We start from the raw sequence: 26,280 nt of genomic DNA, 5'->3' as shown, positions 1-26,280 counted from the left end.
GGCTTTTTTGTTGGTGTTCGATGCCACTCATTACTTGGCTCCCGCTGATGCAATAAGAAAGAAAAACGAAAATCGTTACATATACGTTATTTAATCGATTCAGAAGGTAAACTTAGAGTGACTTTAAAAAAGTTTTTACACGCTTTATTTATTTATTTATTTATTTATTTATTTATAACAACACTCCTGCCCTAACAGGCGAACCCAAATTGACAAGAGTGAACAAAAGCTTACAGACAAAACAAAATCAATCAGGAAAAACAAAATTACATAATAAAAAAAATTAACTAACCACTAGGTATAGGCACTAACAAATAATAAAAGTTTTGCCAGTTCACTCAACGGAGAATGAAAAAGGTCCGTTAACCTATGCAGTTCATTAACTAAACCAATACACCGAATCATATGTGCCCTTTTCAGAAGGTTAGTCCTAGCCGTGGGCACATGGAGTAACGGTGGACGATGTCGCTTTCTGACGTACCCATCAGGTACATTAAAGCTAATGTACTGAAGTACTGCCGAATTACTGTCCTTGCCATGTAACAATTTTATGAAGTACATCACAAGCGCGAATTCTCGGCGTACTCTTAGCTCGTTGTAGCCCACAGAACCAAGAATAAATAATGTCGGATACATGAGTGGGTAAAAAGGGTACACACCGTACATCTTAAGATAAATGTATCTCAAAAATTTGTGTTTATATTAGCTTCACCTGTATGTATGTAACCGACTCCTTCGGACTCGATTTTGACCCACTTTAAACGGACAGATTTTATTCAAATTTTGCCCACCTATCAAAGATCGATGACAATACAATAATCCGAAAAAAAAAATTAACTAAAAAACACGCTTTTAAAGCACATCAAACTAAAAAGTGAAAAATAATTCCTAATTTAGGCTGAAAATGGTAATGAACAAAAAATACTGGTATTATTGTAAAAAAGCGTGGGGCGCTCTGTGCCATATTTTTCGTCTATAGAAGCTTGTGCTTTAAAAGCGTGTTTTTTAGTTTTTTTTAACTATTATTTATTTTTTTCTTTATGAATTCCGTATATAAGTAACATATTTTTTTAACAAAAGGTTTTACAATTTAAGAGACAGATTTACAATTTTAGATTGTACTTTCATCACTCGCGCAAGGACAACATAAAATTTATCCAGAATATTATACGAGTACATATTATGAATTTCAAAAGTGCGGTATTTTTTCTATTATTTTTTTTGACAAGTTTAGTACATAAACATTAATTTTTAAATTTACTAATAATTATAAATATTCTGGTGGTTTAGAAGTGTCTAAATTAACTACCAATTTAATCTACCTTAACCGCTTTAATCGCCGGGACTGACTTTTGAAACCGAAAGTAACTAAAAACGATAATTCAAATCTGCCATATAAAAAGTTTGAATAATGCTTGTCTTGACAATAAATTGGTGTAAATTATATCCAAAACAAATACAATGGCACAAAAAGGTCTTAAGAGCTTCATAAATTCAATTTAATTTTCAATACAATCGCTAATTAGCATATTTTTCTCGATATGATGATAAATTAAAATTGGGTACAATGCTTAATAAGGCTAAAGCGACTGACAGGTTTTTATAATATTTATTCCTAACAAGGTGATGCTAAAGTTGGAGAAGGATAATTGTTACGCTGGCTAACAAAGGGCAATGAACTTAAGGTTTGAAAGGGTAGTACTTATTTGAATACCCCTGTGATACGCTTAATGTATGTTAATTTTTTATGTCTACATTCTAAGGAATAATTTTGTTCAGTCTCTGATGAATGATATGTTTGGTTTTTATGCAAAAAGTGTTAATCTACTGATCTTCAACTGTTTTCATTTAAAGAGTTATAGAAAAATACTAAATCACACACATACAAATATTTGCTCCATTTTTATTTTCTGTTAGGAGTGTTTATAATAAAGACACGTAAATTAAATTCGTAATTCATAAAATGTTAATATAAATGTAATTATAATAAATATATGCTGCAGTACGTGCCAATTATCAATTTGTCGGTAATATAAAACTGTTTGTAGAAATTACTTTCTAGCATTTTACTAAATCATATTTTTGTATTTTATTTTACACATATAAGATAAAAATTCGAAACCTGTTTATAGCCTTTAGAGAAAAATTATCTCATTTCACATGTCACAATGTCAAATATCATAAAAGCTCGAGAATTAAATTGCCACTGTGAATAAATAAAAATTAATTGTTCGAAAACGTTTGCTGTTTAATTTTGTTTGTATACAATGCTTGGAAAAAATAAGGTTAAGCGCTATGTATGATTCCAGTATGTGGAACATACGGACCCGACATGCAGACATAATGTTAAGACATACGAAGGCCACCTCGCGCTATATCTCAACTCAGAATCCATAGTGTTAATATATGGACAGAAAACTGTTCGTATAATTTAGTTGTAATTATTAGGAAATAATTTAATACTTAATTTTTATGGTTAGTTAGTAGAAATAATTCTACAAACATTACAACTGTAACAAGATAAGACCTTTTGTTGAGATATTATAAACTCCGTTTTCGATGACTTTCGAAGTCCTGATAGCTTTGTTCGCGTTTCCTTTGTTTCATTTATAGCAGAATCCGTCTTATATTTCGATTCCAAACCATTTAAGTTCTGAATACTTAATGAGAACTTGAAACTCGGATATGAATTATTTTTCATCCAAGAAGTATTATGTTATATTCCCCAGTTTTAAGAACAAGGAACAAGTAAAACCTTAAAAGGGAAACTAATGTTTTAACGAATTTCAATGAAATTTCTAAATAATCTCGAAGGAAAGTTGATATTCGTGAATCAAACACAAACCTTACAGAGGAAGCTCATGACTCAATTTTGACTTAAGAATTGTTGAATGATTACGGCTTCGTATAATCGTTGTATGAAATCTCACTTTTGTAAAAAGATTTTATAATTTAGTACTATACAGACTTGTGATACAAGAAGAATAATCGTCATTACTCAATCAATTGCATACACTATCGGACACGAACGCATCTCACATTATAATGATGGATTAAATATATTGATTTAATCACGATGTCATGACAAAGCTCGTCACGATTGTATGCTGACTTTCAATACTAATCGATTTATATCTAAGTTCGAATGGCAAAGTCTTGATCAAAGGTATAACTAAGTTCCATAAAAATTAAAAGTTATTATTTTACCCCCTTTACCCACCTTCGTTCCTCATTTTGTAACGTTCAAAGTCCGACTAAACAATTCCAGATTAATGATTTAAAATTAATCAATGATTACGCATTTTTGTATGTACTTCTGCTAAGAATTTCAATACTTAAACAGAAACTTTGTAATATTAACGTTAAAATACTACAAATTATTTGCTTTCACAAATAGGACCATACTATTAACTTGTTGAAAATTATTTATCTTAATTTATTGAACTTCCGACAAATTCAACCCTGTATTAGACGAATAGAGATTTCTCGTTTTTCTAGACGCTTTTACGGGAATTAGTTCCATACCTCATCGCTGCTTTCTCCAGGGAGATGCTGGAGTTAAAATATCCAGCTTCAATTTAAAAATGAACCGTATTTATCCGATATATATTATGCGGCTTATAGACTATTTTGTATTTGAATTAATCTTAACAAATTGATTAAGGTCTTATTTATAAACCTCGTTAAAGAATGATTAGTCTTAGTTGCTAACACCATAGTGGGAAGGATAACATTGAATAGCTTTTTGAGGTTTGTAGACGTACAAATAAAGTGGTTACTATTTCGCTGATTAAAGCTTTATTGTTACAATTTTATAAATGGAAAATTACATAAATCGTCCCTTCCGCGAGCTTACACCTGAATCGGGTTATCTCAAATTATAAAATTGTTATTAGCAAACCAGTTTTAATGTGATACAAATATATACGTTGATACATTTCACACTGAATTATAACGTTTACATTTAAATGTATAATACAGTCCAGAAATAACTATAACATTTATATAGTGCGTGTGTCTGAAATTTAAACATTTTATTAGGTAGTATTCTGTGTCTCGTTTATTTGGGTCTGAGAACCTATTTTATCGATTTCAAAATGTTTCTTCATCGTATTAAATAACATTGGTTGAGTGCCGGTGTAAAAACGCACGACCACTAGTTTGACCACCGCACAGTAGCACTAAGCTAACATTGCCCTCCGTCACAAATATAAGTGTTAAAAAATCGCCGCTTCTAGCAAATTATATATATTTTATTTACGTCAGTCAAATGTAAATTATAGTATGTTCTGTTAATAGACACAACACATTACCAGTAACTACGTCGTGATCGAAGACTTATAGATGATGTCACTAAGACTATTGTTGTTTAAAAATCCAATGCATCCGTGATTATGAATTATATATTATATTAGGATTAAGATATTATTGAGTTGCTATTTTTGTGTAGTTATTATGAAATACTAAACAAATTTATTTTTAGACATCATAATGTTTAATTCGTTACTAGTAGGTAAATTGATAATTCCATAAACAATGGAATCAGGAATCCATAATTTAAATGAATTAAGATAGTGTGTGTGTGTGTTACACACACATTGCTACCAATTAATATAGATAGTATTTCTATTATTATCTGTCGGTAATATACGTATTTTTGTATTTAAACTACCATGTTCTTTAATGCCTGTTCTAATACAAATTACCTATCAATTGAAAGCACACATATACAGTCTAACACGTATATAACATAGCACTATTAATTGCAATGCAATTAATGCACTGTCAAACTAAAAACCGCGGCACAATTTTCCTACTAACGTGAAATATAAAATTAAATGTGAAATATTGTGCAGTACTTGATATATTGAGTACAGAAAGCAAATAAGGACTTATCGAGCAATTCACCAGTACTTCACATATAAAATGGAAATAAAAGAATAACGACTATGTGAGTGGATTTCGCTGCAAACATAATAACTTATTAAACCATATTAATACTATTTCAAGTGAACAGTCGTACACATATCAAACGAAATTGAATAAAATATACTTTAGTGGTTAATAGCTTGGTCGCGGTTTGGGCTGTTTCTCTTGGTGTTTCGAATCTTCTAATTGAATTCTGACAGATTAGGTATAATAATTAGTGGCTTCAAAATATCCTATCGGTAAATAGGTACGGTACGAAGACTTTCAGTTCAGAAAAATCCTTGTCATCTGTGTCATAAACATCAAATTCCCTCATACATTTATCGTACTATCGCCAAAGCTAAACTTCAGAGAGTACTTATACAAATTTCTTGTAATCACAAAGTAAATGAATATAACCTCAGCAAAGTAGGTAACATTCAAACTGTAACGGAAAATTGTATATAAAGAAATTAAGCACGAACCTATTAAATTTCTAGATTAGGTACATCTAACACGATATCTATTGGTTCATTCAACTTCTAGACACAATTACAATGCAAATCGTAAATTTTATCACCCCATTAACTTACACGTTAGCTAATACAGGCTCTAGGATAGTCATAAAAATGATAACCGTTCGCGTTCTATCGTATTTATTTCTAGTACATGTGAAGGTAATATTTATTTTATTGTCGAAATTTATATTCGATGTAACTGGGGAAAGAAATTAACTTCCTACGCGGTGGTAAGGAATTTTAATAGTATAGCAATCAATTCGTTGTTATGTTTAGTAATTTTTATGGGCATATCAAAAAAGTTATATAAATACATGTGTGTCCGTTGTAAGAGCATATTGTGGTTTTATAATAGGGTTAAGTATTCAGCCTAGTATAAACAGAGCCTTTTCACTAGTAGACAACTTTTAACATTACTCAAATTACTATTAACATTATGTATAAGATTTATAAGGATATCGTAATAATTTACTAATTTACTTAATTAATTAATAATATTATTTTATTTTAGTGGATACTAAAATAAAATCAGGAATAAAATTGACATATCTTAATTGCGGTTATTGTAAAAACGCATTCTAATGGAGCAACATTTTTCGTTTATTATGGCGTGAATAGGGGAGAAAATCTAAAATTCGAATTTCGAATACCGAATTAAAAATATTATAGTACAAGTGTCCCGTACCTTTAAGATGTTCCAGTATTACGCTAAGTGATTCAACCTTGTTGTGTAATTCACTCGCTGGTAATGGAGTACTTTTGGGTCAATGCCAATAACTCTGGTCATTCTCATTTTGTACCCATGTTTACATACAGACATGATTTAATGTATTATTTTGATCTTATTGTACTCAGTATATTATGTAAATAAGATACTCTGAATATGTATTCATTTAGAGATTACAGGACCTCACTGTAACTAAATTAATGATGCATGAGGGAGACACGTTTGTCTGTTTATCGTCATATGTACCTATTGTAATATAACCTATACACTATAGAGGTATTGCTAAAGATGCGCTTGGCTGCGTTTTGGATTTTTAATGAAGCATTAAATTTATTTAAGCATTATCTTAAGTATTTACAAGATTTCCACGTTTGTTTTGTCGAACATTTTCCTTATTGAGCTTTGCTTATTCTTTTTAAGTATTTAGGATTTTATACCTACTTAATTATATAGTTTATCTTGGTCCGCGGAAAAATTTACGTTGCATTATGTAGCAAAAATTACTTTTGCAAGTTTAGATGACGATGGCATATTTTATCATCGCATTTAATATATACTTTGTAATAATGGTTTAGTTCTGCTATTTTATACAGTAACCAACGTACTCTGGGGCTACACTTAATTAATGAAAGAAAAATAAATCCCGTAATATTTCTCTCCGATATAATCAAATGAATACTTTTAACAAAACGAACATTGTTTCGTAACGCTAATTAGCGTTATCTCGGATCGCAACAAAAATAGTTCACAGCTCTTGAATGTTTCATTAATTTTTACATTTTATTACAATTTGTGCCCAGCGGTGTTTCATTGAAAATACTGTTTGTTATTTAGAAAATGTTTACCAACCATTTTTAATTAACAGATTTTTTAGTATTTATTATCTTTAGTAAATTGTAAACGGAAAAGTATTCTGTGTTTTTGTAACAAAATATACTCGAAAATAATATATAAATAGGCATATATTTGTTTTTTTATTAGTTCGTATGTGTGTGGTTTAACTACCACCGACCTCACTCCTTAAACCTAATAAAATATCTATCTTTGACGGTTAGTAATTAGTATACTATACCTATGAGAACTTCTTACGTATAATATATGTACCTACCATTCAGACAGTGTAAATATTTAAAAAACCTAATGCCTTGTTAGTTAGTCGTTACCTTAAGCATTTCATACGCAATATTGCTTAAAACTATGTTAGTTATTTAAATGATATACACTTACGTGATAAAAATACGCGTACAATACGTAGATCTTTAATGTTTTGTCCCTAATACACGTAACAACATATACACAAAGAATTTCTTTAAGCGCCTGAAAAGTCGCCAGAGCTAGTTTCAATAAATCAAATAGCTATTTATCTCGTGTGACCTTATTTCTTTTGTCTCACATATTACAAATCGTTCACCTGTCAGTCTATCACAAAATAGATTCGGCTCTTTTCAACGTGTCGCTACTCACTGAGAAATGAAACTTGAAATGTTCTTTAGATATTGAAACAATATAACGGATATGTGATGAAGTGGTAAGATAATTGAGACCCAAAGGTGATTGGGTTTCTAAAGTCAAGGTGCTTTTATAGCGTAGGCGAATATTTGGCTTATAAGTTTGACAACAATTGATTATAAATAGCTTGACGTATTATCATGACATTATGTTAATGTTTTTATTATATGACATAGCAAAAATTTATGACATTTGCATGCCTGTTTATATATGGCTGATTGTCCGGATATAAAAAATAAATAATGTGATTATAAAATCACATAAGGTTTGATTGTAATATAGTAAAATTCTAATTGTTAATTATGTAAGATAAATTTGCACGCCATTGTGTGTGGCAGAATATGCGGAGTTAAGATTGTACAACCATAAGATTTTTATACCATATTCTTGCAAATAAATGATTATTATAACAATAGTTATTTATTTAATGTATATAAATATAGCTTTGATTTATTTTATACATTCATGATCAATCGATTTCTACAAAAATCGTTTCCTCTAACAGATCCGATTTCAGATCTACTTTGTTGTATTATAGAAAGAAGGTTTTGGTTTTGAATAGGTATAATGTTATAGCGAACATTCCTATTATAGTTTTACGACACATCAATAATTTAATTTAACAGACGTTTATACGATGACCGTGAATACAAGACTACATATATACACATTATGTGACATAACTTTTCTATACCTTGGCCACCATAACATAAAGTTTAAAAGGAACACCGATATCTTAGTAATAAGGAAATTTAAAGTAATATAGAAACTTTCTTACCAATAATCCTGGTATAGACTTAACTTACATAGGTCCCCGAATCACTAAATTATTATAATCTTATTTAATTTAAAGATTTATCATATATTAATTATTGACTTGTTCACTTGAGATCAATAACCATAAATTTTACTATCGGTGTAATTGATTGCATATTCTAAGATAATTTTATTCCTATGAATATATGTATGTATGACCATGTTAAAGTCAATAAATTAATACTGGCCTTACTTGAGTCATAAATAGAAAATATTTATTGAGTTTTATTATAATTTATTTACAAGCTTTAATCTTACCAATAATATAAATATAATAAAACCGATTAAAATCTTCTGATGTACGGCGCTTAGTTGATTAGTTATCACGGAGGTCCTGACATAAGTTTATAATAAAATGATAATTGTTTTAAACACGCACAAAGCTGATCATCTACTTGCGTTAAAATATGTCCGCCGTTCCACAACTGAGCGTTTTTCAAGGCAGTTTTTGCCGCGCACCACCACTATGTGGAACCAGCTGCCCACTGAAGTATTTCCGAACCAATTCGACTTAGGGTCCTTCAAGAAAAGAGCGTACCAATTCTTAAAAGGCCGGCAACGCACTCGCGAGCCCTCTGGCATTGAGAGTGTCCATGGGCGGCGGTATCACTTTACATCAGGTGAGCCTCCTGCCCGTTTGCCCCCCGTTCTATAAAAAAAAAAATAATATAAACAAAAATGTTCAGCCCCATTGAAGGGCTGCGGACTGTCAAACATTATAATATATAGATTCCTAGTTCTCTTACAATTTCACAATTCTCTATAACCATGTCAGTCTTTTATATTGTTTCATTTCATTTAGGCATAAAAAATTATTAAGATTTTAAAAACCAGTAAGCATTACGAATTTAATTTGTCAGAGTACACTTGAGCCTTCCTTACTGAAAATAATATCCAGAGAGATAAGTTATACCGACGCTTCCATTCATACCTAGGGTATCAGTGGAAATCTGCAAACCCATCTGACTCGGCGGAAAATCCTCAAATAAACTCGAAAGGTCACCAACAATGAACGCGCACATACAAAAGGTTTATTTTGAAAGCTTGGTAGCCCGGATAAGTTGAACAGTACTCGCTTAATGTCTGCTGGTGATCGTTATAATACTGTGCATTATATAACTTTAGTCTTAAATAAATCAAGATATGAAATTAGAAATTTCGTACTTATGTCATTCTATTTCTATTTTTTATAACTTCATTTTTTTCTTTATACTTCATTTATTTGTATAGTTTAGGATATGTTGTTCAAAAGAAATTTGAAATTACTTTGTGGCTAGTTGTTTGACAAGACATAGTTAATTTGAAGTTAGAATTTTTAAATTTAAGTCCCTGTAAAGTTGAAAATTAAACTATAAATAGTATAGAAGTATTTTTACTCTCGGCTTGCCTCCTATTCAAACTTCATACATATTGGATCCTCGTATTTTTCACATACGGCAATAAGGCGTTATATCACTATAAAAGTCTTACTATATTATAATTTGAAATTACCCATTTAATGAAAATCCACATCCAATTTTCTGCAGTGCTCAATATCTGTAAACTCATGTCCTTATTAGGCTTGAGAAGGGATTGAATGTTTTGTCCTTATCACTCACTTTCATTATCATTTTCATCATTCACTTAAGGTGATATCAGACGGTTCATTTTTTGTTCATTTTCACCTTTCATTCGGTACATTTCACTCGAAATGAAATGTCTGAACAAAAAATGAAACACGAGTGCCGAATGAAATCATTAGTGAACCGATCCAACAGTGTTGGATATTGGCATCCGGTATCTTTCATTCCCACTCCGAATGAACGAGAAATGAACGGTCTGAACTCTGAGAGAACGTTCATTCGGATTCGGCCATTTCGTTTCGAGTCCTGTAGCCGACGGACATCACGTTGTCGACGAAATTATAACTTTTATTTTTTTTACTTTCATCCATTCGAAGATGATTACAATATGAATCAGGATCTTCAACGGCTAGTTCTCTCAACAATGTATTGAAAGCTCCTAATTAATTTCTTCCTTCAATCCATGGTCGCACCCACCACCGTCGACGTTTTCTTTGCTTCTTTTTTGTCAACTCTTTGATTAAATGATCACAAATTAAACTAATTCCAAGACGTACGACTTCATTCGATGACATATTTAAAAGAAAGAACAATGAATGTTCATTTCTGTATCATTTCGTCTAAGCCGTGTGAACATAGAATGAAAAAAAATTAAGCATTCACTCGAGTGAACAATCATTCGAGTGAACCGTCTGATATCACCTTTACAGTTGAATAAGTTTTAATGTTACAGTTATTTTTAATATTGACGTCCATAATATAGTGACATAAATACGGTGTACGGGTAAAAATATCGCTTAAAAATAGTTCTGAATATGAAAGAATATATATTCTAATATTTTTATTCCTTTGTCCTGTATTCACGTATTTGCCTAAGTGGTTTATGGAACTTACAAAGGGGCTTAAGCGTTCTTAAGGGCTTTTAAGGAATAAACCAACAAGGTAGAAATGTTCCTACTTACGTTCTTATTCTTATAAGGTAAGTACTAATTTTCCGTCTTGAAAGATTCAAAAGTCCAGCACATCAGAACTGTTTTATAATTAACTTTAAAAAAACATGATATTGACCATTTACTTCGGAGGAATGTATTTTCAAATTTTTATGCTTTATGCTACTGAATAATGTACTCGGAGTATTATATAAACGTTATGTAAAATACAACATAGTATAAGGAACATTACACATGAATTCTTTTTTATTAAGAACTTAACAAAAGTATTTATTTAAAAAAATGCCAATAATGCCGTAACTAAAACAAGTGAGCTAAGGAATAAAACAATTTATATTCTTGATAGGCCGTGACCAGTCTCTGAAATTAGAATGTCACTGGTTCATTAAAGTCGTCTCGAGATACTGAAGGGACTATTAAAATAACTCTTGGGCAATACAAATTATGAAAGGACAAACTAAAATAATTCTTTTGGCTAACAAACTTCAATCAATATAGAGGTTAATTAAATCTCTGAAGTATTTTCGGACATATGCCAGTACGAGTTTATGATATTTCTACACACATACAATTAATTCGGGACACAGAACAGATAAACTCTATTGCAAGTACGTAGGTCTTATATATTTCCTAATCCAAAGAAAGTTTTTTGTCGTGTAACGAATACCTATGGGGATTAAAAAAATAAGACTGATGGACGGTGCATTGGTAAATGTCTAAAATTATTTTAAAAAAAAATCAAATTTGATGTGTTTATTGCAGAAAATTGGGTTTTAAAGGTTTTCTATCGTTCCTTACAAATGCAATGCCGGCATGTGGTGTTTAATAATAATTATTAGAATAAAACTTACTGACTGTAGTTTTGGTATATGATATCAAGTAGAAAAATATAATGATAATGATGAAATCTTTTATCACATAAGATCTTAAAGCTTTTAACTATATGGACGTTCTGTCATAGCTTTATTACTGAGATCTCGGTTTGCAAGACAAGCAAGCACATTTAACAAATTCGACATCAATGAAACAATAAGTGTCTTTGTGGCAAAATCACTCCTATTTCCATACATCCCGGACAAATACCCATTTCGAAACATTTCCGACCTTCTGACACAGGGGAACTGAATGTCGTATTCTCCTTGCTAATAACAGCAGCTAATGACACATCATTAGAGGCATTTGACCCAAATTTCTTTATGTTTAACATAAATACTTTGAATTGGCGGAAATGACAACGGAACCTACGTTTTTTAAGGCTTTTTGATGCATATATTGAATAATTAAACATTTCAATACTCATTTATAGTCTTTAATAATATAAAATATTAATTTATAACTTGTGCTAAAACAATTCATAATAATAACACTATTTGTATTGAAACATAATATTTAAATTAATATTTTGATTACCACAAAGTGCCTATAGAAATATAACTCACTACCGGCTTGTCCGGGTTCACACGGCGGGACATTTATTTTTAAAAATACTTTGAAATAAATATTGCCTCAATGATAATGTAGCATTTTAATGGCATTTTTTTTTAAATCAGAGCAATCGTTTTGAGTTTGAGTTAATTAGATAGAAACATACAACAAACAAATATTTCCTCTTTATAATATTAGTATAGATGTTTCAAAATTTAAAATTAGTTATTTAGTAAGTATATAATGTTTTAAACAATCCACTATTTACTTACTAGAGTCTCTATGCAAAATATGTAATCCCATCGCGTGATGTTACTGTCGCTTATCCAAATAAAATGAAAGATTTCCCACGAAACTTATTTCTTCGCAATTCTACCCTCGTTTATTTCGAAACATGTCAGCGTCAGGCCGAGGTCACTGTCTATGGCAATTTGCGATCAGATATAGTTAGTGTTTTTGCTGAAAAATTGGTTTCTAGCTGAAAGGATGTGGATGTATAAGTCGTATTTTATTTATGCTGGGATTACTTAATACAAATTTTATTTTAAGGCATTAGAGAAATCATTCATTAGTCATTGTTCTATAATTTGTTTATAAATTTTGAATCTATGTAAGTTGACGGCTCATTGATCTAGTGGTTAGTACCCCTGACTGCGAATCCATGAGTCCCGGGTTCGATCACCGGCTGAGACAAACATCGATGTGATGAGCATTTGGTGTTGTGCTTAGGTCTTGGGTGTTTAAATAGGTATTTATATGTCTATCTATCTATGTATGTATATCCGTTGCCTAGCACCCATAACACAAGCTTCACCAGCTTAGCATGGGACTCGGTCAATTGGTGTGAAAAAAAAATATTATAACCTATTTTTTACAATAGAAACATTGTTTGTCGCCATATTCGATTGGTTCCGCGCGAGTGGGGTAGAACCCCTAGGGCTAAAGTTTATTAGCCTCACTAATAAAGGCTTACTATTGAAATAATAATTCTATATGTTTAAGTCCCTTGGCAAAATAATAATTGATTTGATTAAAAGGTAAAACAAACACAAAACTCTGCTGTTTTAAGATTTTACTATCAGTTAATCTTAACCATATACTATTATTTTAAAATCTACTTATACAAGTTTCTGGCGCTGTTCCCTTGTGGCTGACAAGGTGACAAAGATAGAAGCGTCAATACATTTTGCCAAATGAATAGTCGAGACGCGGTTCGCTCGTAAACCCGCGATCATTAACTTTAATAGATCAAAGCGATTCTGTTAGACACGTGTAGTACGGTCGTTCGGTCAAACGAAATTGAACACTGACATTATAATTAATTAATAATATCGGATGCTACAGTGCGTGCTTATTGAGAAAGTAGTCGATTTTGTAATCTTTGAGAAATGTTTACTTGTGTGTAAATATCTTGATGTAACCATAACTATTATGTGTCGCTGTGGATAAAAAAAACAAAATTTCGTAAGATCTAAATCCTGTACATAAATTATTTTATTAACAATCACATGTTTGTCCTCAGGTATATGTGAAAACGGTGAAACGTAAATGTCCCCGTACCAAGTGTTTGTGTGATCGTGGATGAGGTAACAGCTACCGAGCTGGCGTGGTACGGGGCCGGTGGGGGCGCCATGCAGGCGGGGGGCGGCTGGTTCGTCCCGTGGACTATGGGTGTGCAGAAGTTTGCAGTGGCGTTGCCCATGGGCGGCGTAATGCCACTTGTGCCACCGTTGCTGGCCGCCATGCCTCAGGCGCCTCCGCCTTTGCGCCTTATAGCGCCTCTGCCGCATACGCAGTCTGGCAGAAAGGTAAGCAAGAGTTGGTTTAAAAAATTTTTTTAATATTTCCTATGCCTGGTATTTTTTTATTATTTGTGTAATGCTGATATTTTACTTGTAAATTGTTATTATTTTATTTATGAAGTAATGTTAACGTGGAATTTTATCAGAATATCAATTGATGTATTATTAAATATGTTAGCTGCCGCAACTGCCACCAGGTCAAACAATTGGAAGCACTATAAAATACTTCGATATTAATATTGACACGTTACCGATATTGGCAAATTGTCAAGTTAATATCACAATGAGGAATTTTTCCCTTGGGCGAGTAAATAAAAAATTGAAAAGGGACTGATATTTGTATATTAAATTATTTTGAGAGCAGAGTTGGGGTTTCATCGTGCGATTCTCATCCTTGAGGTCGTAGGTTCGATCCCCGGCAGTGTACGAATGGAATTTATATCTATGTGCGCATTTAACATTTGCTCGAACGGTGAAGGAAAATATCGTGAGGAAACCGGCTTGTTTTAGACCAAAAAAGTCGACGGTGTGCGTCAGGCACAGGAGGCTGATCACCTACTTGTCTATTAGATTGACTAAATGATCATGAAACAGATACAAAAGTCTAAGGCCCAGACCGAAAAAGGTTGTAGCGGCAGTGCTTAAAATATTTTTATAGTATTTATGACACTGGTTAAACTTTGTATGAATGTTGGAATTATTTGTAATTTATTTAAAAGTCTAACGAATAAAACACTAAATTAAATTTTATCTCTGTGTCAAAATATTCCTGATAGGCTGGCTATTTTTTTTTTAAATCTACGTTCGAGCGAGCATTCCACAAAGCCTAGTCCTACAAGCAATTTTACAGATACATTAAATTTGTCATTACTTAAACAATGGATTTTTCTCTAGTGAAGATACAAGTGTGAAGATTTTATTTCAGATTGCATTATGTTGTAATTTGTAGTTCATGCGTACATCCCTCTATTCAGCTTGACCTAAAAGTTTTTATCTCTTTATAGTATTTCATTAAATAATATTACTTCGCAGAGTAACTGGGATATGATTTGCTATTTATTTATTAAGGAAACTAAACAGATACGTCTCTATACAGTAAAATTAAAATAAATGTAAAACATAGAATAAATATACACATTGGACATATCCACAAAAAAAGTTTCACTGATAAAAAATACAATACAAAGTAAAACAAGACAAAACATGACAGCACAAAATTTAACACTAAACTAGCAGATATATGAAAAAAACCAAGGAAGATACAAGGCTTAAGACATTAAGAGTTTTAACTTATTCTTAAATGAAGCAGTAGAGGAGTGCTACTGGAGTGTGGATTTACTAGTAAATAGGATAATTTATATATGCCCTTGAGTTTATCAGAGATTAGTTGATCAGTAATCAGATGATGACAGTTTTAATGTTTCTAAACTATTATTGAAGACTCACTACGGCCTATAAGAGTTATTGCTCCGTTGCCTGCATATACATACACTTGTACATTATATCTACCGTGTAGATGGAATAGATGGAATGTTTCAATAGAGATTGGCGACTATGACCTAATTGTTATGGACGTTTTAAAGCATTATTCGTGTTTGAAACTTTTTGAATACAAAAGTATTATTTACATAAATTATCACTTATAAAACTTTTCTCATGACATTTTAACTATATTATTGTTTTTTGTTTTATTGTCACATCGTCTATAAAATTTTATTACACTTTATTGTTTGTTTATTAAAGTGTTCTCACAGTAGCGATTAAATAACGTCAACGATAACATTATATTAAATTATGCGTTAAATTATACACTATATAACTATAGCCTTCAGAAGTTTTTATTTTGACGAAAACCTGTTTAATTTGCATAACAAACACACATCAATAACAAAACACATTTGTGTGCGAAAGCTCCCTTAAAAGCTCTGCATGAAGTGCGTAATATTGTATACCGAGAATCCTAGTAAAGTAGGTTGTTAGCTTTATGTGCGGCGATTTTTGCTCACGTTTAATAAAAAGCTTATACGTAAGCTCCGCAACAATTGGTTTTTGCTTCTGTGGTGCAAGTCATAGACGATTTCTCATTAAGATTTAAATGTTTATCTACTGTGGTGTTCAGAGACGTTTATTAAGAGTTAATGGTTACGTAAGCCATGTATAGGTTCGCATGTATCCAATTAAAAGCTTAAAAAGTGTTTCGGGCTAATCATATGAATCGTTGCTGAATTCCTTAGAACTGAGTTGAATTATTACTAGTCAATCATTAGAGACAATTTAACGGGTGACTTTAATCTGTTATCGTCATCATAAATCATCATGTTTTTGTTATTATTAATATATCTTAATGTCGTCTCATATTTGAATATAGAGAATTTTTACTACAATTTAGCACTGGAATTAGAGTTATGCGTCGCGACTGAAAATTTTCTCAGCTTTTTCATACTTTATCTAACGCAATCCGTGTGTGCTTTAAATATTTATTACTGTATTTTTTAGTATTCAGCAACTATACGCTTTAAGCTAATAAGATAGACCAATTTCCAACGAGCTGTTGTGCGTTTAATAGACGCCATCTAGTGATCGGATTATCTTTGTTTGTCTTCTAAGACGGCAGATTAGTTTTTGCTGGCAACATGTTTTTAAATGGGACAGGTTTTCCTTGTTTAGCTATTGATTATTTTTACCTTCTGTTTATTGATTACGTATCCTGTGGGAGGTTGAAACAGAATAGTTGATTTATTTAGGATATATTTTAATTAACGCCCAAATATATATTTGTATTATTTTATACAAATTTTGTTTTGTCAGGCTGTAATCTTGATTAATGTATTGAAATAAATATATACTGAGAGAGAGATTTACATCATTTTTTAAATAATTACATCGCCTGCTTTTAAATACTCTCTTATTTATTATAAATTAAAAAAACCTATACCTCCATACTTATATAATTTCTCACATTTATATAAATACGCCACAAACGAGTATTAGAAACGTATTACGGACACTCAATCGTTATCAAGATCTCGGATGTGAGTTATCGAGATCCAGATTAAACTAGACCTAAATTAGTCCCGAATAGGCTGCTGTCGAGATAAACTCTCTGACAAATTACTAAACTGTTGCGCTGCTCGTTAAATGGTTCTTGATTCTCTATTCTGTTGGCGCAGTAGTAAAGCGTGGGCCTCTCGACCAAAAGGCCGCGTGTTCGAACCCCCCGGCTGTGAGCTAATTTACTTGTCAGTTTATGTTTGCTATTCATCTTTACGTAGGGTAATAATAATATTGTGTAGAAATTGCAAACAGAAGCAAATATCTGTATCGCGAGAGCAGGGGTTACGGGATTTGGTACAAATTCTTTAACCATTTTGTCTTCGTAACATGTGTCATATATGGCATAAAGATTTATTAATAATATATATTTTTGAGGTTTGCTTCAGGATGTCTATCTGTGGCTAGATCGCGCTGTACAAATCGGCCCCTTGGAGCTCGCATAGATCCTTGCTAAGAAAAGATATCAATCAGATTTTATATACGCTATAATTTATAAAATAAATTATTAATAAAGAATTGGTTGCAAAGCTACTCATTAAATAAAGTATTGTTTACAAGACAAGATCAAAAATGGGCAGTTTTAGTATCTCAATTATCTATAATAGTCGTGTAATATATCATCGAAATTTAAATAAAACCACAGCGAGCAATTATCAGAATTTATTGGTCCCGCCCACCAATTAGCAAATTTTTTAGCAATAGCTTCGACCACCTTTAGTTATAAGCTTGAACTCGGTAATTTGCTATTGTGATAGCAAATAGAGGTCTTACTTAATTGGTTTCAATAATGTATTCACCACAAACAAAACCGCAGGGTATTGCTATTATTATAAACGCAATTAAAGGCTGTGGAAAAGGGCGCTTTGTATATCACAATATATACACATAACATAACGGCAAATAGTATTAAATGAAGACACATTAAAAATAAATAGTGATTGGAATTTGTCGATGCATCTGCCTTAAAATATACCATATATTTATTATTATATACATTATACATCCTACTTATTCTTTGCGAAAGTATGTATGGATGTTTGTTACTCTTTCACGTAAAAACTACTGAATGGATTGTAATGAAACTTACTTATAAATCAGAATAACACACAGGCTACAATCAATAAAGTTATGGTGTGAATTGTCCTAAATATCAAGTAAGTAGAAAAAAATTAAAAATATTGATGAATAAGGCGCAAAAATATGTCTATAGGTTTGGATTTTAACAACTATACTAGTCTGTCTGGACGTTTTAAGCCTCTTCAATACAAGATCCAATATTAACATATAACTGATCAATGGCGGTATTAAATGGTGGTATTAAAGTAATAAATCACGTGGTAATAGCCGGGAAGCCTTTGAGAATTGTTCGCTAACTCACAAATTAATGCGGGTGCTGTCGATCGCAATACGGTTAGAATATATACATACTAAAACGTTTCCATCATTTCAAGTTTCGTTTTTTAATACGATATACTAAGTCTAACGTTTTCAAACAGAGATTTATAAAGAGATTGTTGTATTTTTAAGACAGATTTTTTTTTTCAAATTATTCACTCTGGTTATTTATTATTAATACTTAACTTTTCATAGAATATAGAACAAAATATTTTTTTTGCACATTGTCCTGAGAATTATGAAAAGCTTTATTTACAAGAACGTGCAGTTCATACTTAATACCATCTAACAACCCCTCGCAATTTCTTACGACATTAATAAGATAACAATCTAAATTCTATTTAATGATGTTGCTGCATCACATTATAATACTACATAGGTACGCTTTTAATTGGTGGGGAATCTTAAACTGTCAGGCTTAAGACGAGATTAGTGGCAGAAATATAATTTCTACCAGTTTTTTAAGATATAGAAACAGTTTCTGAGTTTATATTACACCGTTTGTATTTTAAATATGGAAAAATTTTGAATTAATAATATTCAAAAGTATTGTCTTTTATTGACATAAGTTTTACATATTTAAAGAAAACACTTTTTTACCGGACTGAAGTTATGTATTATTATAAATTTACAATTATTTTACATTATTTTAAATTTTTCCGACGTTTCGCGTGCTTTACAGCGTGCGTGGTCACGGTGACTGAAGACAAAAGGTGTTGAAAAAAAAGTATCACAGCTGTAGAAAAAGTGTTTTCTGTATTTATTGCCCCGGAGTTGGTATCGACTAAAAGATGGAGGGTTTTGGCAGAAATGGCTCACGGTGTCCTCTATTTTCGCGGATTGTTTATTTTGAGATTTTAATTTGGATATTATTGGATCCGTATAGTATCTGTATTATTTCAAATCATTTTGATAATTGTAGTATTTATAACATAAACTATTCAATTTAAATTCGGAAACCCATTATAGTATTATAAACGTGATTCTAAAAGTATCTTTGTTATAATCAAACAACGTAGTAACCCTAAACTAAGCTTGAAGTTTTAAAAATTTATCTCTAAGACTCGCTGGAGGGCTAACAAGTATTTATCTCCAAAGTACCATTTCCTGTCGCCGTTCAACATTACTTTATGAATATAAGAAAGCTTTGCAATATTTTAAAGCGTGCTATTTAAGTATTTCTATTAATATTCAAACACCTTGCGCTTGCTTATTTATCAGTACATGTCCGGGCATAATAAGTTTGCAACTGTGTAGGATTGGTTTTTTTTTATAATGATTTATAGGCATTGCGTGTTATCTTTTAATGGTAATTCATTTTATGTCGGCCACCTTGCTCAGTAAACTAATACTTTTTCTATTTATTAACATTCGAACTCTTTAATAAGAAGATGAAATGTGTTGTATAGGCAACAAACTTAATAGAAAATTTTGTAACAGATTTTACTATGAATTTAGGATATTGACACGAAGCTTGAATAACTAGTATGTGACTATGTTATGAAGAACTATAGTCTGGTTTAAGGTTGGTTTTTTCTTGGCAAAAACTTGATAAGGCAAAAACTAAAAGTTAATTTTTTTGTTACAGTTGCGATCTCGCGGGATTATTTCTTATTAATATTCCGTACCTTTTTTTCAAATAATGCCAAATTTCAAATAGTGATTATTTGAAATCGACCAGTATTAACATTACTTTGTATTATTTTTATATTGCGTCTTAGATGTACTATATTAAAATGGTTGTAAAATTATTAACTTATTTTAATTGAGTTCTGTTTTCTAAGGAAAAGCGGGCGTGAAAATGTCTTCAATTACGCGTCTATGTGGTATGAGGCAGCTGCATTTCCTGATTTATTCCCCACGCATATCAATCACAGTATATTGCGAACAGTAGGCATTTGGAATGTTACTGAGTTATTTAATGTGTGGTTTTATTGATTCCGAGATATACAAAGCATTTTTTTTGTCTCGATTATCCCAGAAGGGATATTTTGTTAAACAAATAATTTTCAGTAACAATAGCTGTGTTTTTATTGTATGTTGAGATGAACTGCTTACGATTTCTGGTGATACAGAAATATTATTATTGAAGTAAACGCAGAAATTTATAGAGTACAGATGAGTCTCATCCCCGATTGCCTCCAGTTGTATCAAAAAATATATAGACTATCTTGGCTTGAAGATATAGTTTGTGGTATATTTTTAGAACGTTGTAAACTGATGCATAATTCCATACTTTTCACCTCGACGCCAAGCGTCCTACAACACAGCGATTTTTGAGGCACTTTCTGCCGCGCACCACCTCTTTGTGGAACCAGCTGCCTGCAGATAAATTTACCAATTCGATACGATTTAGGAGCCTACCTAAATGTGTGTACAATTCTCTCAAAGGTTGGCAAATCAACCGGGAACATGCAGGTCAGCGCAGGTTAACACTAATTCAAAGTAGTAAATCTCCGTCTACTCCTTTGCCTTCTGTCCCATAAAAAACATAAACATGCTTTTGCATTGTAAAAAATGACATATAATCTTGGGACCTATATGTTGTGTTCTTTAGTCAACTGTTCTTAATATACTATAGTGCTGTGTGGAGATTATTAATCGTTTGATTGAGTAACGAGTTCACTTTTTCTTAGATCTGCTAAGGCGACGCTCGATAATTCTCTAACTGACATAAGAATTGAGCTTTTTGTTCAACCGGATAGGAGTTTATTGACGCTACTACGTTTTATTTTTAACTTTCCTTAACGAATAGTGTTTGTTGTGAATTTATTGAATCTATATCATATTTAAGTGTTATTGGCTCCGTGAAGCATTCCATTTTATATCAATATTTTTTGCCTTTGAAGAGATTTGATTCTAAGCTAAACAAATTTGTTTACATATTAGCGAGGTGGTCTTTTTGTAATAAATCAGATTTAATTATCTTTAATTATCAAGATCTAGGCATAAGAGTAATAAGTAAAATATTTATTTATATTATATTTATATTTATAATATATAATTTGGAAATTTGTAATAACTAAACGTTTTAATCCCGTAGGTATTTTTATACATTTTTATAAATATTTATTACGAAGAGGTTACATTAATTTTCCTATACAAAGTAAATAATTTTTGATTCTTCATCAGTAACACGTACAGAAACGCAAAATCCATCAAACCAAAACCAGTGACGCAAAAACAATCAATCCATGGCCTCGCAAACAAGTATAGCGCAAGAAGTATTCGAGTGAGCAATAATCGATTTACAATCGTTCCAACGAGTCATGCGATGTGCGTTGAATCGTCAAAGCAAGCGTTTGGTCGAGGGTGTGCGTCGAATTTTAAAACCCCTACAATTATATGCAATTGTCAAATGAAAGTTTCGAATAGGGGAAAATATTTATAATTGGTCTTTGATATATGCATAATTTTTATATTGGAATATAACCTTAGTAATATTTGACTCGCCGTGCCACTGAGTTAATTTCAGTATAGTTACGTATAAATAATTAGTATATGTATGATGATTTTATAAACTAAAATGTAAATAAATTTAAACAACTTACAATTCAATTCAGTTAGTTTATCTATAAACGCGATTAAAAGGAACTTATACAATAATTAAAGATTAATGTGCGTGGACTGAGAAATTAATTGTCATTGACAGTAGAGTTTAGCGACACCTACATATACGTAGACTAGCCGTTTCGCGCCCGCTTTGCTGGACAAATTAAAATAAATTTTATGTTTCATTATTTTTTTTTTATATTTTTATTATTCTTCTTTTTAACTTCCCGCTAAGAAAATTGAAATATTTCGAAAATCGAGTTTTTAACAGATGTTGACGTTTTGCGGTTCTAGGAAGCCTCTTTTGTTTTTATTAGCGGGAAAAATTTTCATAAAAGTAAAACAGAAATAAAAAAATGAAGGAACGTTGGAATTAAAAAAATAAATAGCCATAAACCATCTAGGAAAAATTTCGCATCGAATGGTGGTCATGTCGATACGATCAGTGGTTTAAGCGTGAAAGAGCCTCAAACGAACACCATTTTCTTTTTATATATATATAGATAGTCTGAGGAAATTTAGGATATTTCGTTGTTATATGCATGTAACGTGTAAAAATTAGTACCGCATAATTACTTTGGACCCAGCTGCATTCAAGAATTCAATATAAGTTTATTATAATCAATATCTTGAATATATAATAACTATGAAGATACACCTGATGCAAACCAACTTCGAACTCTTGGCAGACTGCCCAATAACAAATATTAATGCACCTCAAATAATACCTTTAAAAGCAATTTGTGGCTACAATTCATGTATAGAAAATGAACCGTATTGTGTGAATTGATATTAGGCTGATGAAATGATATTACAGACGGTTAGTGGCCAAATTTGGGACATGGAAATGTTCAGATTTTAGCTGTAGTTCGGTAAATTTAATATTCAGAAAAGTTAAGTTTAAGTGTTGAATTGTTACTGCTGCGTAAGTGATACATGTATGTAGAATATATTTCATACATTTCAATCCAATATTCTGTGTTCCGCCTAAATGTAAAACAGTTTTGTATAAATAGATGAAGAGTGAACTTAATAATCAAAACAGGCTCAAGATAAACTATTTTTTAGTTTATAGATATTTACATACCTTCTATATATTTATGAGCTTACAGAAAAATTATCAGTGCAATCTTATATTGGCAGGTATAAATTACTCAGTTGGTTAAAACGTATGCCTACAATCCACTATCTTGACGCTAGAAGAATAGATAAGAAAACCATTCTATAGGAGCTGGCCCACTGTAAGCGGATGGCGTATTTACGATACAATGTAGTAATTGGCTAGTTTTCCTTTGTCTTATAGTTTGTATTGTGAAGTAGTTACAGTTACATTTGTAGATCTAATTTAATAATCATTATTATTGATAAGCAGGACAGATCTGTCCAATTCGAACTCAAACAAATATTTTTTTTAGTTGTGTTGTGTTCCTTGTGTTGTTCTAGAACATTGGTTCAACAGAGATACTTTTTTGCATTTTTTGAGGGTAGCCAGTGATTTTACTTGGTCTACCTCCATGATTCGTATTCATTCTGGTATTTTTGTTTATTAAACAAGCCCACTTGTTTTTGATAATTCAAATTTACCTGTTAAATGTTGGTGGTTTATTTGTCTGTATAAATAAACGTGAAACCAAGGTCATATGAATATTAAAATAGGGTGTGCATCAAAGGTCACCAAACCGTTCCTTGTGACCCATATTTATTAATCCCCACGGGATTTTATAAATCGCTGTAACTCAGGCAAACATACAAAACTAATATAAATGAAAGCATCCGGCGGTCTAACTGATAGTGAATGTCGTTCATGTACTAATTGATAAAGTTACTATTAATACACGTTAATCTTAACAGATTAGCAATGTGCCTCATTAGCCCGAGTGATATTTTCTATACAAAAATATACTGTAGTCTTGTTTCAATTGTGTGGTGTATAAACATTATTTTCAAATTACTCTACATCTATTACTTAATATAAATTAGGACGTATTATAAACGAGCTATTGAGTGTCTCTAAACACGTGCCTTCTTTTGTCAGGTTATTTTCATATTTAGCTACTTTTCCAAATTATGATTTGGTCAGTTATTGTTAATAGTTATAATCCCTATTTACAAGGCTCATCTAGATATATTATACTCGTATGAATTAGATATTTCATTGCCTACAAATAAAGGTATATTGACCATTAATAAGGACATTTCAAGAGGGAACATGTACCCTGTCAATTAACACATAGTTTAAAACGGAACTTGTTGCGATGCCTCATGCGTTAGCTTTTCTTGTTGTCGAGGAATCTCTGTCATCTTCCCTTATCCTGCCTTCATCTATCCTATTTTTAAAATAACATTAATGGTATATGTATTTTGCTGGAATTATCAATAATGATTTTTTTGATTACATCATAATTTAAGAAAGTAAATAAACCTGTATTCTGGTTGATAGGACCAAAGGTTACACCTGAAATTAACGGATTTTTTTATTATCGTAACATATATCGATGCTACATTTTATGTATACATAAATATATTCGTTTGAGGCTCATATTTAATACGTTAAACGAATAAATTAATAAAATTGTTTATATATTTGAAAAAAAAAAATCTGTCCATGTCTTCTGTCAAAGGGCATTAAATTTGACAGGCTGCGGTAAGGCCAGCCGTACACGGACTGCTTCAAGCAGTTATGACCGACTGCTTGAAGCTGCGACCGCGCGGTGAACTATAGCCATTCATTCGCTGCCGTACACACGACTGCTCGAGCAGTCGCGACCGCTTCAAGCCGTCAACTACATGATGAAATTCCATCGTGCTGTCGACCGCTCGCGAGCAGTCGCGAGGCATACACTGACTGCTCGAGCCGTCGGCGGCTCTAGAGCAGTCGACAGCTCTACGACCTCCCCCTCCCTTCTCTTCTGGCCTCGCGGCGTCTAGTGTCTCTCTGTCTGAATGCATGACTAGACTGCGGTAGAAATTCAACTGCTCGAGCGGTTGGTAGAGACAGCTCAAGCAGTCAACGCCGACCGCTCGAGCGGTCCGTGTACGTCGGTCAGCCGTTAACTGCTCGAGCAGTCCGTGTACGCCCGCTCTAACTGCCTTTTATGGCTGTACCGTAGGCTCGTTTGTGATCTATATATATATAAAAATGAAACCCGTTTTCCGTTGTCACGACATAACATGAAAACGGCTTGACCGATTTGTCTGATTCTTTTTTTATAATATTCCTTGAAGTACGAGGATGGTTCTTACGGAGAGAAAAATTAAATAAATTGAGTGAAAAAGACTAAAAACAACACTTTTCTTTATTTCCATACAAAATATTCGTAATAATATTTAAAGGCAATTTGAACTTTAATACCATATCATAAAGTTCAAGTGTTAGTGGAGGGGTTCCGGGAAGGTAAATTTTAATTTTTTGACATAATGTATTTGTTGTATTATCAACTTTCTTTTTTTTATCTTACTAGCAAGACCGGTGTCCCGAATAGCAGAATAAGTATTTAAAAAAATTAAGAATCGTCTGTTAGGCGGTACGACGTTCGCCAGGCCAGCTAGTATATTATAAGGAAATTAAATTTTCAAAACAATCAACTTAAAATTGATAAAATGATTTATTTATTGTATTGTGTGTATTTTTAATAATGACTCGGTAAGCGTTTGATGTTTCAAAAAGGAATTCTCTAATCATACAATTCATACATCGAAAATAAGATACAAAAATATTTTTAATCTTAGTGCTAAGGAAATAGATGCGAGAATAGCGAAACATCTCGTTATCAGTAGATACAAATCATTGAACGTGTTCAGCAGTTGGAAACCAATTTCCGTTCCTCTTTCATATTGAAATGTAAGTAGTCCGTGACAAATAGAGGGTGTTTGTGGATCCGAATATGGATCTAAATTATTAAGATTGGATTGAACTAATGAAATCTTTTTGTATGGCTGTCACTTTGGATAAAGACGAAACTTTTGACATCGAAATATATTTATTGGCTTAACTTAGCTATATTTCAAGGTCATTTGTTTAGAGCCCTTTTAGCTTGATGGCCTCGTCATGAGAATTTCAAC

General features: G+C 31.8%; 1 protein-coding gene across 8 annotated transcripts in view; it reads left to right on the top strand.

Annotated features, from left to right (window-relative positions):
* Positions 1–26,280, top strand: part of LOC125050784 (RNA pseudouridylate synthase domain-containing protein 2-like) — a 245,885-nt gene that overhangs the window by 182,576 nt on the left and 37,029 nt on the right. For 3 of the 8 annotated variants that reach the window (XM_047650790.1, XM_047650789.1, XM_047650788.1), the window contains exon 2: positions 13,938–14,223. The exons of the other annotated variants lie outside the window; for them this stretch is intronic. In XM_047650790.1, coding sequence (XP_047506746.1) covers positions 14,047–14,223 — 177 coding nt within the window. In that variant the 5' untranslated portion in view covers positions 13,938–14,046. The remainder of the gene's footprint in view (positions 1–13,937; positions 14,224–26,280) is intronic. 8 annotated transcript variants of the gene reach the window in all.

Source organism: Pieris napi, chromosome 7, assembly GCF_905475465.1.
Source record: "Pieris napi chromosome 7, ilPieNapi1.2, whole genome shotgun sequence".
NCBI lineage: Eukaryota > Metazoa > Arthropoda > Insecta > Lepidoptera > Pieridae > Pieris > Pieris napi.
The sequence above is the reverse complement of the archived record's forward strand: the minus strand, read 5'-3'. Positions and strand labels throughout refer to the sequence as shown.